The sequence below is a fragment of the Chlorocebus sabaeus genome, chromosome 8 (assembly GCF_047675955.1).
Source record: "Chlorocebus sabaeus isolate Y175 chromosome 8, mChlSab1.0.hap1, whole genome shotgun sequence".
Taxonomy (NCBI): Eukaryota; Metazoa; Chordata; class Mammalia; order Primates; family Cercopithecidae; genus Chlorocebus; species Chlorocebus sabaeus.
The window spans coordinates 75,155,513-75,172,495 of record NC_132911.1 but is presented as its reverse complement, the minus strand read 5'-3'; the positions used below and the strand labels follow the sequence as shown (position 1 = coordinate 75,172,495).

General features: G+C 38.3%; 1 protein-coding gene across 6 annotated transcripts in view; it reads right to left on the bottom strand.

Moving 5' to 3' along the window:
* EYA1 (EYA transcriptional coactivator and phosphatase 1) overlaps window positions 1-16,983 on the bottom strand; it is a 345,314-nt gene that overhangs the window by 323,945 nt on the left and 4,386 nt on the right. For 5 of the 6 annotated variants that reach the window (XM_038000399.2, XM_038000401.2, XM_038000400.2 and 2 more), the window contains exon 2: window positions 8,777-8,881. In XM_038000399.2, coding sequence (XP_037856327.1) covers window positions 8,777-8,809 — 33 coding nt within the window. In that variant the 5' untranslated portion in view covers window positions 8,810-8,881. Of the gene's footprint in view, window positions 1-8,776; window positions 8,882-16,983 lie in introns of those variants that run through there. The other variant, XM_073018157.1, reaches the window with a different exon arrangement.

Sequence of the window (16,983 nt, the reverse complement as noted above, 5' to 3'; positions counted from 1 at the left end):
GCCTAGAAGGCAAACAGACTTTTAAGTTTGGGTGAACAATACAAGCTAGAATAAAATATATGCTAATTAGCAGTTCAAAGCATTTATTGTGTGAAGAATTAAGATAATGTTTCAGAGGAGCAGATAAAGATAAATAAATTGACATCTGAATGTACCCAGTCTACAAAAACACCCAGTGATAGATTCTGCATAAAACAGAATAGGAGAAAGAAGAGTCATATTAATTATACCAATCTAATTACATATATTTATATAATTAGTTATATATAGCATGTATGCTATTTTAATAAAATTAATTATATTCATGATCAAGCTTCGCTTCTCTTCAAAAATACTGATTATCAATTTTAATGGAAAAATAGGTTGATAAGATCCCTGTATTAGTTATCTATCACTGTGTAACAGATTCATTATCTCACACAATTTTTGAGGGGCAGAACTCTGGGAGCAGTTTAGCCGGGTGGTACTAGCTCAGGGACTCATGAGAACATATCTTGGCTGTCTGCTGGGGCTGCAGTCATCTGAAGGCTTAACTGAGGCTGCAGGATCTACTTGTAAGATGGCTCACTCCCAAGGTTGTTGTGGAAGACTCCAGTCCCTGGCCACATGTGCCCCTCCACAGGGATGCCTGAGTGTCCTCGCAACATAGCAGCTGGCTTCCCCCAGAGTGAGTGATCCAATAGACAGCAGGGAGAAAACCACAGGGGCCTTCGTGACCTAGTGTCCACAGTGGCCACTGTCACTTCTGCTATTTTTTTCTCCCTGTTAGAATTGAGTCACTAAGTCCAGACCACACTCAAGGAGAAGGTTCATCCAAAGGGCCCAGAGAGAGTAAACAGTCATATTCAAGATGTCAGGGCTAGCATGATAGGAACAAAATGAGAAATCTTGAAAGGAGAGGGCGCACAACTGTAGACCCACCTTTCATGTAGGGACAGTCATCCCTGGGTATCTGTGGAGGACTGGTTCCAAAACTCTCACAGATAGCAAAATCCTTGGATTCCCCAGCCCCTTAAGTTGGCCCTCTTTATTCACAAGTTCTGCATCCCATCCGCAGATAGGAAGGGCTGACTGGGGTAACAACAAAACAATGCATGGATCCTCCTTTTATCTACATGCATGAACATTATCCTGGGACTCTGTTCCATATGTCTATGGCAACTTTCATGCCATATCTGCAGAGGTGAATGCATGTGATAGAGATTTTCTGGCCCTGGAAGCCTATAATATTTCCTATCTGGTCCTTTATAGAATAAGTTAATTCTATTACTGCTATACCAAAATGGCTTTCTTATTGTAGCTCACACTTCTGGTGATTACCAGATTTCTTTTTCTTTTAAGTATTTAAACCACCCAACCTAGCCCTGGCCCCTGCCCCACACACACATAGAAAACAAAGTCCTAAAGTCTGTGGCTTTTATTCAGAAAGAGAGATCCACATGCCACGATTGCTGGCTGCTCACTGACACCAGTTCATAGTTCTTTAAACTCTCAGACTCCTGCATGTTAAGAGTTCCAGATCAGAGGCAGCCAGGGGCAATGAGTCTCAATGGTTAGGGCCTCTCTTTCCTTTCTTTCCAGCATCAGCCACAAGCAATTTTCATCTTTGTCACACTCCATCTGTTTGGTGCATATGGACCAAGTGAGCTACACCAGAACACAAGATGTTGGCCAGCTCAGATAAACAAACATTTACTGAGTGCACGTAGAGGGCTTGACATTGTGTTTGGCCCTGGAAATATAAACATGTCACTGTCCTGGCTCTGGAGTAATTTTCCTGTCAAGGTTTTATTTTTTACTGAAAATACCCAACTGCTAATACAACCTGGTGCCCAATGTGAACTTTGACGTCCAGTCTTTTTGAAACTCAGATCACATTCTATCCTGGGCTCCTTTACTGTGCCCAAGCCAGCCTTGCCTGTTCAAATGAAAAAATTTGCCTAATTCCTTCCAGCATGGTCTGATGTTCCAAGTCATAACCTCATCTTAACCCTGTGAATGTCTGTCCGTTACATCAAAGTTAACAGATAGTACCTCATTCCCCTAGTCAAATACATTTTAATTAAATAATGACTAGTGAGGCCAACCCAGCTCAAATTTGAACCCAAGAAGTTGGGGCCCAGAATCTGTGCTCTCATTAATGGTATGTCTTTCATACGTTATTTTAATCACACAATCATGCAAGAAAGGTATTATTATGCCTAATTTACAAATGAGAAAGAACTGAGGCTTGGAAAGGCGAAAACAACTTGCCCAAGTACAGAGCTAAGACTGAAGCAGATGTGTCTGACTTGAAATGTCCTGCCCTTTCCAAAAAGATGCTTCACTGGCCTTGATGCTAGTGGCTGTATATACTGCTTTCCAGTATACAAAGTGCTTTGGCATATGGTATCTTTATTTCTTCATCCTGGGGACCCAGCAATATAGATCTGCTATCTCTACTGGTAAAAAACAAAATTGAGGCATAGAAATTGAAATGACTTTTATGAAGTTATTTATTGAAATAATTCTTAGAATAATCTGTGACTCAGAACCAGGAATTCTGAATCCACGTCAGGGTTCTCTTCACTATGCCTAACTGCTTTCCCAAGTTCAAGTTATTATCTATTTGCCGAGTACCCATCACATCCAAAAAGACTACCCCAACTCTAGGCCTTATTGCTTCATGCCAAAAACGCAAATCATCATTGCTATCAGATAGATGAACAGAAAGATGAAAAATTAGTATACTAGAGATACAGCATTTAACTGATAGTTGTTAAAAAACCTTAAGCATTGGGAAATAACTATATATTCATTATTAGCTTTTCCATCAAATAGATTATAGTTGATGGCATATCAAGGGTTAAATCTCCCCATCTGTAAAATGATGAGGTAGGATCAGATATGTGCTTTCAAACTGGTGCTTCAGTGATCTCAACCTGGGAGTTTTTTGAAGGTCCATCCCAACAGCCAACTATTGGGTGGTCTGCCCAGCCCCTCCTCTGGGAACTGTGGTGTTTCTGCTGCAGTGACCTGCTCTATCAGGCACAGGATCACGACGCATTCAGGACTGGTCAGAGGTTTTCTCCCTGCATGGTGGATGACCCAGTAATGTATAAACCATGGTGGTTAGCCAGCACTGTGCAAGGGGAACAGAGAAAGCCAGTCTATAAACAAAAAGAGGACTGAATAAAACATGCAGGAAAAAAGAAAAAAAAATTACCTGAATTCCCCAGATGCCCTCTTTCTTAAGACTTTCCTTTTGTTTGCTTATGCCAGCTCATGATAAGTTCCACCATTACTTGCAACCACATAAACTAGAGTTATTCAAGGTGCTGAGACAGGAGGGGGATAGGCAGGCAAAAAGATAAGTGTTTAGGCCCCACACTCTTCTTCATCTTTGTTATGGGTTGAATTGTATCTCTCCAGAAACAATAAGTGGAAATCCTAATCCCCACTATCTGTGAATGTGACTTTATTTGGAAATAGGGTCTTTACAAGATGTAATCAAATTAAGATGAGGTCATTAAGATGGGCCCTAATCCAATCTCACTGGTATCTTTATAAGAAGACACGGAGGGGCACAGATGTAAGAGGGGCGAAGGCCATGTGACAACATAGGCAGAGATTGAAGTGCTGCAGCTACAAGTCCTAGAAAGCCAAGGATGGCCGGCACATTCCCAGAAGCTAAGGAAGGATTCCAGGTTCCAGAGGGAGCCTGGCCCTGCTAACATGTTTTTGGACTTCTAGCCTCTAGAACTGTGCAACAATGAATTTCCGTTGTTTAAAGCCACCCACTTTGTGGTACTTTGTTACAGAAGTTCTAAGAAAAGAATGTAGGCTTCTAATAATGATGCTGTGCTTTAAAAAATGAATTGTAAATCTCTGGATTCCATGGTTTTATAATTAAGTTATCTAAAAGTTTCACTTATATAAAATCTCACTTGGGGTGAAGCTGAATAAATGAAACCCTGATTTAGTATAAAATTTCCCAGTTAATTTCAGTTCTACATGTGTATTATACCTGTATAACTACTTTTAGTAACTTCTGCTAAAGAGTGGGTTTCTTTCTATTAAAAAATAAATAATTAATTTTTCCAGTTTGGTTAAAAGTCACCTTTTATTTATAGAATCTCCAAGTACAGGAATAAGGTACATACATGGTTTATTTGATAGTTTTCTTGCAAAACCCAGCATCTCAGCAAAAGCTGCTCTTAGCACTTCAAATTTATCATAACTTAAAGGAGGCACATGAGGTACAGTTATAAGAGTACAATGGAGCCCTAAAATAAAATTATTCCAAGAAGATCTAGAATATCATCATCTAAAATTTTTGAAAGAAAAGTAAATTAAGTATCTACCATTTACAACAAAATACTCCTTTTAGAGTCTTAGGAGACCTAATTCCACTCCCCAATGCATGAGCTGACAACATCATGATCAAATATATGCAGGGTTGGTGTTTATAATATCTGATGCAGGTGTGATGGTCACATTTTTTTAAATTGTATTGTAGACTTGCAGGTGGCCAGATAATTTTTTATTCGTGGCCACATTTTTCTAGAGATGTTTCCAATAAAAAGTGCATTAGAGTTATGTTGTACTTTTCAGTTTTCAAATAACATTTGACTACATGATCCCACTTGACCTACAAAATTGTGATTTTAAATCAGAGAAGGCAAATATTATCATCTCTATTTTATAGCAGAAGAGACTGATGCTTATAAATCTGCCCCAGGTCATACAGCTAGTAAAAGGTAAAATCAGGTCTTATGACTTCAAATCTAAAATGTAGTTTCCAAAACACTAGGCTCTCTATTTGATTCAGACACAAGTTTTGGGTTATCGAGTGGTAGGTTTTTAACTGCAGCCCTCACAACTTCATAAGGAAAATAGAATGATTTATTTTTAAAATTCACTTTTAAAAAAGTTAGTAGGTTCTTTTTTTTTTTTTTTTTTTTTTTTTTATCTTGACATGATTTCTTTCTAGAAATCCTTGTAAACTAAAGAAGCTGAAAGAAGTGGTTATAGCTCTGCTGTTTGATGCTTGTGTTTCCACTGTTTACCTTGAAAGGGGACAATACCACTAAGGTGTCAGCGGTTTCACTGTCGTGGCTGCTGAGAGAGTGGAACTATGCTCATCCAGATGAGAACCCCTCAGAGGCGAATAGAGGAGTGGCAAGATCATGACAGAAATGATGTGAAAGCCCACAAACCTCCTCCTCTCCATGCTGTCCTCATGAAGTAAAGAGACGAGTGGATAGAACTTACAAAATCACACGTGTTACTGCTTCTTCTTAAATACAGGAGACACATAAGCAGAACCTTCCAGAATGAGAAAGGTGGATTTTCTGATTTAACACTTCTACTCAGGGTTGTAGGATCAAAATAAGAAGTAGCTTCACCTCTGCCCATGGTCTTTCATCATAGGATAGACATATTTCCAAAGCTCTGCTAGGGTCAAGAGGCTACATGATAGGGATATTGCACTTTTCAATGTTCATATGATTAGCTATTTCCCCTTCCTCAAGTATCATCAGTCCCCTCAGAATTTTTAGCTTCAAATCTCACAGTGACAGTGGTAGCACCAAGATGAAGAACGAACACACCCTTGGAATGAACACACCCTTGTTTAAGGGCTTCCCTGCACTGCCACCCTCCCATCCACTGAAAGCACAGGGAAGCTCCTCTTAGCCTTTCCCACAGAGAGAGAGACTCTCTGGGCTCACCAGGTATCATGGAGCCAAAAGTACACTGGTAGCTATTGTCAGCCTCCTCCTCAGCCCAGAGCTCTGAGCTGAAAGAAAGACATGAAGAGGCATCACCACCTTCTCTTTTGATCTTGTCATATATGTATCTATGGAGTAGAGAAAGAACCATTGAGACTTGAGAAAGAATTGTTGTTTACAACGGCAATAAAGATTCATAATATGATACTAATAATAGCACATGTTGAGAGTTACAAATATGCTTTGTAAGCTGGCATTGTGTGAAAAAACTTTTAAGAAGTATTATTTTGTCTTTAATATCATCTTTCTGACAAGATCAAAGGTCTGATTCCTTTGATCAGAAATATGCTTATGGAGGCAAGTATTTCAGCCTTACTGGAAAAGGTACAATCCAGAACGCACCATTAGTAGGTGTAATTCTGTGAGCAAAGAGCTACAGAGTGTAAGAAAGAAGTACAAAATAATAAAACTGGAAAGGACCTTAGGTTATATGGATTTTACAGATGCAAACATCAAGGTTCCCAGAGAAGTACTTGGAATATATTTAATATATTTTTAGAATATATCATGGACACAATGGATACAACTCATCCATAAAAAGGAATAACCTACGGACGCATGCAACATCACTGATTACCCTCACAGACATGGTCCTAAGTGAAGGAAGCCAGAAACACACTGACAATTCCACTTGCATGAACTTTTAGAACAGGCAAAACTGAGGAAAAGTGGAAACAATTAGAACAGTGGTTGCCTGTAGGGTCAGAGGATGAGTACTGGGGAGGTGCTGAGGGTGAAGGGTCCAAGAGGGCTTTCTGGGAAGATGGAGATGTTCCAATTTATGACACAAGGTGTAGGTTACACAGCTACATCCATTTGTCAAAATGGGGCAGTTAAGATTTGTGCCTTTTAATCCATATAGATTTTATCTTAGAAAACTGTAAAGAAAAACAGCAATCTTTCAGCGGTGGTGTGATGAGCAGGTGGGGGGAAGATGGAATGAGAATGGCAGAATGCTATTAACTGTTGAAGCGGGCACAGGGGTCTTTTACTCTAAATATGGCCGAAATGTTTTGTGACATAAACTTGTGAAAGATGAACGTGATGAGCAAGGGAATGTTCAATCATGTTTGGAAGTGTGAGCACTTTGGATGCTGGTCCAGGACTTCTTTCAATTCCTTGAGGAGACAGGGCCTTGGCTGTGTCGCCCAGGCTGGAATACAGTAGCACAACCACCTTTAAATTCTTTATATTCTTGAGTTACCTTAATGTTTTTAGCTACGTTCTACAACATCATCTTCCCATCTTGAGCCTCTCTCCCCACCTTCCTAAAGGAAAGGAGAAACCTGAGAGCCAAAGGAAGCCCGAGGAGCCCACCCAAGGCCTCATATGAAGGCCTCTGAAGAGATTATGACCCCTCGTGGCTGAGCAGGCAGCTGCCAAATTGCCAGGACAGAGTCTCCAATCAGTGCCACACAGTGTTTCCCCGTGAGCAATACCCCTTCCTTGTTCTGCACCTCTGAGATAGCCAAATACCTTTCAAGGTTGAAAATGCTTCATTCTCACATAACAAAAACAGGAGAAAATGAGTCACGTATCTTTTATTATGATGGCCAAATAAATTCTTTTAATCTTTACATTTCTTACCTATTTGTTATTATAGTCTCAAATCTTACTTAATGTCTTCTGTCTTAAATTAGAATTTGCATAATACAAGGTATCAAAAGAAACATTGTTGGCAGCATTTCTTTGCAGTTATTATTAAATTAGTTGATGACTCTCCAATGTATCAACTTGCCTCCATCTAGGGAGCAGAGTTCATAAAAGGTGGCAGTAAGAAGTTATTAATAAGTTTATTTTTCATTTTTTTTACATGAACTACAAAAGTATTTTAACCTAATAAATTCAAATATCACAGACCCATCATAGGAGTTTAAACAAACAAACAAATGAATTAAATGGGTTGAGTTCGTTTTCTGTTTCGGGTAAAAGCTACATGATACAAAGTGATCTCAAAGTGCTTTATGTGAATTATCTCACAAGTTGACTTAGAAGATCCATAAAATACACTCGGTAATTATATACAGTGTGACTGCAAAGATACCTTGATAGCACTTGACCATTTGTTATTAAAATTCCCATCCATTAGCAGTCCCGGCTTATTGCATAACACCAATAGGTCTTGTAAAACACACATTTACAAGAACCACAACAGTGTTACTAAAGATCATGCTTCGGGCTTGGAAGAATTCTACTGTGAACAAAGCTGAGCTATGAAATCACAGGTCAGAAAGCATCTTATCTGGCCAGGGGACATACAATGCAAAGTCACGGATGCCCCCCCAAATGTTGCTATGGAAATTTTCCAAGAAAACAACTTTAACTTACTGAAGTATGCTTTTATAAAATTAAAATTCATTGAATTATTCAAGTTCTAAATAACTCAAAGGTTATTTCTAAGATGACCCCTAATTGGGAATATTCATTTATGAACCAAAGGTAGCTTTCTTTCTTCCTGATACAAATCTGTAGAAAATCTGTGAACCCCTTCTCTGCTGCTCACAACAACAAACAAAATATAACCTAAAGCTCTCTTATTTTAAAGCCCATTCAATAGTTCATCCAACTGTGAAACTTCTTCACTAAACACCTGTTTTCAAAACACACACACACACACAGGTATATTCATAAAACAAATACATATAAAACAATAAAAAATAATTGACATTAAGTTTTATGAGGCAAATACATGCTTTCTCTGAGGCAAAGAAACCATAAGCCTAAAAATTATCTTATGCATATTGGGATAATTACATAATACTAAAGGTTAGGTTTTTCCATTATGGCTCTACTTTTGATAACTGACACCTCTGAGAAAAGATATAAATTAGGTTAGGCTGATGAAACAGTGTACTACTTAATTCATAACCTTCAAAATCATTAAAAATTGGTACATTGGTACAGAGCTTTTGACAATTTTCCAGATACTCAGGTTACAATAAAAATGCCATGATGATTTTAAAAGTAATAACTCTTTCCTTAGGACTGACATTCTGTTTACTTACAGACTGTCCATTTATCCCGCGGGGGTCTTCCATTGAAGACTTCTTCTGAATTATGTATGGGCTATTAGCTACACACTTCTTCAAAGGGTTCCAACACCCCTGCACCTGTGAACAACAGAGCATCACGCAGCTGTATTAATTGTGTGGCATGAAATTCAGAGCTGGCCTTCACATCTGCAGCTTTCCATTTACCAGCATGTATACACAAGTCAAGAACACTTACCTTCACTGAATGAGTCTTTAAAATAAATATTATGGGCTCACTGTTTATCACAATTTACATGAGCCAAATGTGACCAAATTATAGCTCAGTTGTGTCTGCTGTCAGCAGCTGCAGCCCACGGAAAGAAAGGATGGTAGGGAGGCAGGGGGAGCAGCTAAACATTCTTCCGCACACATTATTTTTGAGCCAGCAGTACAAGAGGTTTTTTTCTTCCCTTCTTTTTTTTTTATTTTTGAATTTAGTTTCTCCATGCTATCTATCAACGTCAGCTGCACCATAATGCAAAGAGGAAATACTAACAAAGAAATATGATTGTAGTCTGAACAAGGATGAAAGAGAAAAAGCTAGAGTTGAGTGTTTTACCCTTAGGGCAAGGATATTATACTATTTCTTAGCAAGTTTACATTTGGTCACAGTTTCATGGATGATTAAGTCTGTACCTTCAGACTCAACACCTTCAGGAAGAATGGGTTTGGGGGATGCTTCAAAACATGTATAGTAAATGTGGCATTTTCAAATATGTTCTACATGTAGCTATCTTAAAAAATATATATAGCAATTTAAATGCCACTCTAATTTCCTAACTTTCAGAATTAATTTTTGTGCTCATGCTCAAATGAGGTACTCAAAAGATACTCTCAGGCTTTCTTGCTTGAGCTTGGCAACTGAGCAATTATTCTAATGAGGTACTCAAAAGATACTCTCAGGCTTTCTTGCTTGAGCTTGGCAACTGAGCAATTATTCTAATGAGGTACTCAAAAGATACTCTCAGGCTTTCTTGCTTGAGCTTGGCAACTGAGCAATTATTCTACCTCTCACATAAACACTAATGCAGCACATGGAATTTTAAGCAAAAAGTAAAATGCAATCTTAGTATTACCAAGATAAAATTACACAACAGAGAACATGTAGTAGTGTAACTTCAGTATCACTTTTTATAAAAGTACTTGAATTTCTGCATGCTCACATATTAGGAGAGCTACTATAGTGGAAGTCAAGAGATTTCAATTCAGGTTCTGACTCTGCCCCTAAACAGCTAAATGATCTCATGTGAATAACATAGACTATCTGAACCTCAGTATTCTCATCTGGAAAATGAGAAATTTTAACTGAGTATCTTGCAGCTTTATATTTTACACAACTATTTCATATTTTATAATGTAATGAGTCTATGTATTTATAATTTTCAGGTAAAATATTTCAAGCATGGTTTATTTAAGAAGTAATTTTGAAGTCCTAGGAGAATTGTCCCTTGTTTGTTTTGCTCAACATTATCAATGCTGCAAATGTATGCCCAATCCACTGTCAACATAAAGTTGGTGCTTTTTGGCCAACATAAAACATAAATAACTAGATTCTTAAAATTTAGAGAAGCCATGTTAAAGCACTATGGTTTTGTACTTTTAACAAGAAACAATTCCATAATGTCAAGTTGTGGCTAAATAAAAATCATATGAATGTATTGATGCTATGTCACACCAAGAAAATATAACACTTTATTCTGAATTGTACTCAACTGCAGAACAGAATCTTAAAATTCAACAGCATTGCTTTTAGAGGATTCCTTGCATAATTAGGGAAGAGCTATTACAGAATATCCTAGACTGTTTTCATTGCTTAAGTTACTCTCAGGAGGCACATTAACTGTTCCAGGCACCAAGGTGGGATTTTAAAATAATGATAATAATCCTACCTTACATTGGTAAAATGCCTTACAGTTTACCAAGTGCTTTCACACAAATTGCCCACAGTGTACCTATATGAGGTAAGACAAAGCCCAGTCTCATTCCTCACAGAAGGGAGCAGGTCTAAGACAAAGCCCCCTCTGATTTCCCATAAATTCCCATCCTCTCCATACCTGTCCTGTGAACAAGTTTCAATCAAAATCTGTACATTTGATATTCCAGGATTATTTCCCATGTGTTTCTTTCCCATATTTCCATATTGAACTTACTGAACAGTTTAAGGTATTAAGAATGGTCAAGTTACATGAGCATGAAAGGTATTTCATTTGTAATTTTATTTCTGCTGAAGATGAAACTATTCTGTACTAAATTTCATGTTTGTTATTGTTTCCTGGGCTAAAAAGAAAAGACAGATTATTGAGAAGTCAAAACAGTCAGCATTCATCGACTTCAGGTAGATGCCTCCAGTAAAAAAGACTACCACTCAAAAATCAAAAAATCACAGCGAGCCATGGACTTTATTTACAAATCCTCCAGTGCTTGCTAAATCAGTATAGTTGTTTCCAGATTTCTACATGTCAATCCAAACCATGAAATATATGACATGACTGGGTCTACTGATATTTAGAAGCCTGGCTCTGGTAAACCTTTAATTCCCTTGCTGGACTTGATCTTTCATGGTTTATAAATAAGCCTGTCTCCATAATAGCATTCATCTAGTGGAACTGCAATTATTTCTCTACCTGTCTCCCCCACTAGACTGTAGCACCAAGAGAGAGAGAACCATGCCTTACTCGCTGGTTCTAGTCACATATGGCACTCATTAAATATTTTGAATGAATGAATAAAATGAATGAATGAATGTTATTGATACATGACAACTTTTGAATACTTGTAAACTCTGAGCTAGAAATAAATAGGCAGTTAAATGGTGGTGCTATCATTCAATCAACTAGAAAGCATCCACCAAATTTCTGGTCCTGAACTTTATTTCAAGTATTCAAGTATCCTAAGAAACAGGCTCAAGCAAACCTGATGACTTGATGTTTATCTATCCACCTACCTGCCTGCCTACCTACACACATAGAGAGTAACTAGTCATAAAACTGTATAGACCTACACATAAACATATATGGAGGTGAACTTAGAGGTGAACTTCTTAGAGGCTTTGTGTAAACCTAGGAGTGGTTTCTAGGAAAGGAGTAGAAGACTATTCAGGTAGGCTAATCTAGGTATAGATTAGGTAGGGGGACACACTGATGGAGGATTAGTGGGATGACATTTGTTTGGGGAGAGGTGTGGAGTACCAGAGGCAGGTGCCTTGGTGTCAGAGGCACCCCTACAGACAGATGCCATAAGTGTGGTGGCCATTACCAATTCATAGACCATCCCCAACACCTTGTAAAAGCAGGGAACTGGGTTAATCACTCACTTGTGCATCTACCCAAAATGGCCAAATCCTTTACTTACCCACTTTTGAGTCAACTATGGTGGTACCCTCCAGAGGAGGAGTGCCCCTTGGAGTTGTACACAGTGGAATCCTACCCTTCTATTGACCCCTGAAGTGAAATTTTCCTTCAGAAAGAGACAAGGACTAAGAGGCATCTAGGGCCCTGTCTACCAAGTCTAACCTTCTGGGTTAGCTATTCACCCTAAGCACAGAGGAAAAGCCTCTTCCTGAAATGTACTGCATCAACTCCTTAAGTAGAAAAAAAGGGTCAACTGAAAAAAAATTGAGGAACAGCTGCACGGTATTAGGCTGGAGATGCATTTAATGATAGCCTGACTCTCCATATTTTGTAGCCATATGAAGCCATTTAAGTAGAGCAGAGAGTGGCATGCAGCCCCTTCCACGGCCACCACAACCCATAGGAAACAGGGTAGGGGCACCCACAGCTCCAGGTGGTGGAGCACTTGACTGGCGTTCCCAGTACCAAGCCAGATGCTTGCATGGGCATCTGTTGCTGAGCAGAATGGGCAGGTGGCATGAGGAACAGCAGAAGGCCTGCCAGACAACAAGGAAACAGGAGTGATGGCCACATTTGAACTGATCTTTCCAACACCTTGGGGAACTATGCCTTCTTCAATCCTACCCTCAAAGAAACGCAGCTAGGGAAAGTGGAGGAGGAGAACTCAGTCATAGTCTTTGCTGACCATGAATGAAGGGGATGTTTTAGAAAGCAAGATTTCGGACTGTTAATGAAAAGCTAATTTTGTTAGGTAGCCTCACCTGATACAGGAATAATGGAAGTTTTAGGAAGTGTCTTGTATTTGCCACTCTAGGGAGAGTGGAGTGGAAAGGAGTTGAAATCAGTGTACACATCCTAGCAAATGAACTATGGCAGTAAATGTTCGATTTAGGTACTGATCTAACAGACTCTGCAGAAAAACACTAAATTGAGACTATAATCTGACAAAACTTGCAATCATACAAAATCCCCCTTGGGGGCCCAGAAGCCTTAGGAAGTTGGGCCACTGGTGATGACATTGTAATTATAAGATAAATGAGTTCTGATAAGAGTCCAGAGGTACATATTTGGAAGTGATATTTTATGCCCTGTTGCAATCCATAGGCCTATTAATTTTCAAAATACAGAATAGCTTTAAACACAGAAACTTTAAAGTACATAAAATAAAAAAAATCTATTCTGTGCATTCCTGCTATAATTTAAACTCTCCCTGGGCTGCCAATCTTTCTTCCCAATCCTACAAACAGCCCCTACTCCTTAGAAAAGAAAAAAAAATATGCAAGAGAACTCTGAGCCTAAAGTTTTCCCAGGTTCAGTTAAATCCATATTCACCCTATACAGACACATCATTCTTATTCTCTCCATCCGCTAAAGCCAGGCAGTTGACAAAATAAGCAATAGCACCCCATTGTACGGGTAAACCTTATCTTATTTTTATTTTAGTTCTAGCTCATAACAAACATCCTGGCTATTTTCAGAACAAAAGATTAGGAGAAGAAAAGTTGGAGAAAGTGTAGATTATCCTGACATGAAGCAGACAGAGAAAGGGTCAAGCCAGGCAGGCCATTGGGACAGGCTTCTCAGGTTGAAGAAAAATAGGGTGAGGGTGAGAGTGGGGGGTAATATGCTTGGGAAGAAAACAATATTTATTTTTTGTTTTATACTTGACATGTATTTTAATTTTTCCTGCTGATTTTGAAAAATGAGTTAGATTTTAGATGCCATATTTTTCATCTTTAATGAACCAGAGACCCATCAGACACTGGTAATAACTTGTGGCTCCTTGGATGAAAGAATATTTTCATTACAACACACCATCTCTTTGCTCTTTGCCTTCTCACCAAGTGTTGAGTTTTCTAACATTCCTGAGAAGCAGAAGGAAACTAGTGGCTGAACATTGCTTTATAGAAAAGAAAAGGGCTATTCTGAAATAAGTCCCCAGAAGACTACAACTACAGATTGAATAAACATATCAAATCAAGGGGTTTCTAAGAAAATTTACAAACAGAAGCCTGCAGTGAAATGAACCATTGGATAAATGACCTCCAGAGCCCTACTCAACTCACTACTTCATGGCTCCAGAAGCCACAAGGTGCCATGTCTGTCACCTCTTCTGTGCTTTCTTCGCCTTCCTAAGGAATTTGGTTATATCAAAGAAACAGAGATTGGGCATACTCAGATGAGTCAGACTCAGAAACCATATGCTCATCAGTCTTTCAAACAGTAAAAAGGGGTACATCCCAACCACTGAAGCTGTTAATGAAAAACAAGTTGGTCTCTATCTTGGTGAAAGTCTTAATTGTAGATGTTATTCCTACCAAAGTAAATGTGTACACCAATATCTTTTTTATAGGTTTTCCACTCGTTTACTGGTACTGCTGATTTAAAGTTTTAAGGGTGAAGCCTGTTTATAAAGAATAGACAGGCTTCAAAGTAAGTATGATCAGATTTCTGCTTCTACCATATGTGACTTCCTTCTAACTTCAGATGAAAAATGCAAGGTAAGTAGAAAGTCAAATGAACTGATCCTTATTAGAATGATGACATGCTTATTTGGTAAGCAAAATTGAGTTCAAACTATATTTTCAAGAACTTTAAACCTACAAATTATTTTAATATAGTACCTACTATGTGAACAACATGAAGAAAACTCTAAATAAGTAACGACTGATTATTATTGATGGCACACCCATAAGGGATTTGAGGAACAGTGGTATGTACACAGCTCGAGAACCACAGTCCTATAAGGCCTGTATGTAATGAGGAACTTCAAGCAACCAAAAGAAAATCATCTAAAACATAATCTAATTGCACATAAGAAGCTTTGCAATTTTACTAGGGTGGTATATTGAATCTGCTGCATCCACTGAATTTAGGGTGTTGCTAGTCTTCTTCAAATGTTGTTTTGATACAATATAGCACAGAAACAGTTTCTCAGTCTACTAAGTCCATAGGATCAGTCTTAAAATAACAAGCTGCAGAACAACTGGCAGCAAGCAAAACTGGCTCCACTCAGTTGTTATTTTTGCTGCTGTCCAAATTAATGACTGCACCTAAATGATGAATTTTCTTACTTTATTCAAAAGGAGAAGAGATACAAAATATCTACTCCTTTACTTTTTTAAACTTTATTTTAAGTTTAGGGCTATATGTGCAGATTTGTTATATAGGTAAATTTGTGTCATGGGGGTTTGTTGTACTTATTTCATCACCCAGGTATTAAGCCTAGTACCCATCAGTCATTTTTCCTGATCCTTTCCCTCCTACCACCCTCCACCCTCCAATAGACCCCAGTGTGTGTTGTTCCCCTTTATGTGTCCATGTGTTCTTATCATTCAGCACCCACTTACAAGTGAGAACACGCACTATTTGGTTTTCTGTTCCTGCATTAGTTTGCTAAGTATAATGGCCTCCAGCTTCATCCATGTTCTTGCAAAGGATGTGACCTTATTCTTTTCTTGGCTGCATAGTATTCCATGGTGTATATGTACCACATTTGCTTTATCCAGTCTACCATTGATGGGCATTTAGGTTGTTTTCATGTCTTTGCTATTGTAAATAGTGCTGCACAGAACATATACGTGCATGTGTCTTTAAAATAGAATGATTTACATTCTTTTGGGTATATTCCCAGTAATGAGATTCCTGGGTCAAATGGTATTTCTGTTTTTCAGTCTCTGAGGAATTGCCACACTGTCTTCCACAATGGTTGGACTCATTTACATTCCCACCAACAGAGTATAAGCATTCCTTTTTATCTGCAACCTCACCAGCATTCGTTATTTTTTGACTTTTTAATAATAACCATCTGACTGGTATGAGATGGTGTCTCATTGTGGTTTTGATTTGCATTTCTCTAATGACCAGTGATGTTGAGCTTTTCTTCATATGATTTTTGGCCACATGTATGTCTTTGGAAAGTGTCTGTTCATGTCTTTTGCCCACTTTTTAATGGGGTTGTTTGGTTTTCTCTTGTAAATTTGTTTAAGTTCCTTATAGATGCTGGATATTAGACCTTTGTCAGATTCATAGTTTGCAGAAATTTTTTCCCATTCTGTAGATTGTCTCTTCACTCTGTTGATAGTTTCCTTTGTTGTGCAGAAGCTCTTTATATCCCACTTGTCAATTCTTGCTTTTGTTGCAATTGCTTTTGGTATCTTCCTCATGAAATCTTTGCCCGTTCATATGTCCAGAATGGTGTTGCCTAGGATGTCTTCCAGGGTTTTTATAGTTTTGGGTTTTATATTTATCCTTTACTTTTATCTAGAAAGATCTACCACCAAACACCTCCTGATATGTTAAAAATATACCACAACAACTTGTCCATAATGGAAAGCAAACAGTGGTTACCTGGAGCAGAGGTTGGGGGGTGATGAACTGCAGAGTGGCCTGAGGGAACTTTTTGGGGTATTGAAAGTATACTGTATCTCGATGGTAGTGTTTACATGGGTGTATATATTTGTCAATACTCATTGAGCTATAAGTTTAACAAAGTTGAGTTTTGAAAATATGCCACAACTTACATTCCTACAAGTTATCAACCTTTTTTTTTTCCCAGTACCATCAAGGAAGTGAGAAACTGAAGTTTAGTTTCTGATAGATGGTGACTGCCTTCTTCACTTGGCACAATATGTATCCCTTGCCCCTCCAAATTAAACATGATGTTAGTGCTGATCTTTGCTTAGCTGTTTATCCACCAATATCCCTCTCAAATGCAGGTGAGATTTATTCCTACTTGATTAAATTATATAGTTCAACATCCAACAATATTCATTTTTAGGTGCAGAAATGAAGAAGGGGCTGAAAAACATACCCTTGCTTTAAGAGATG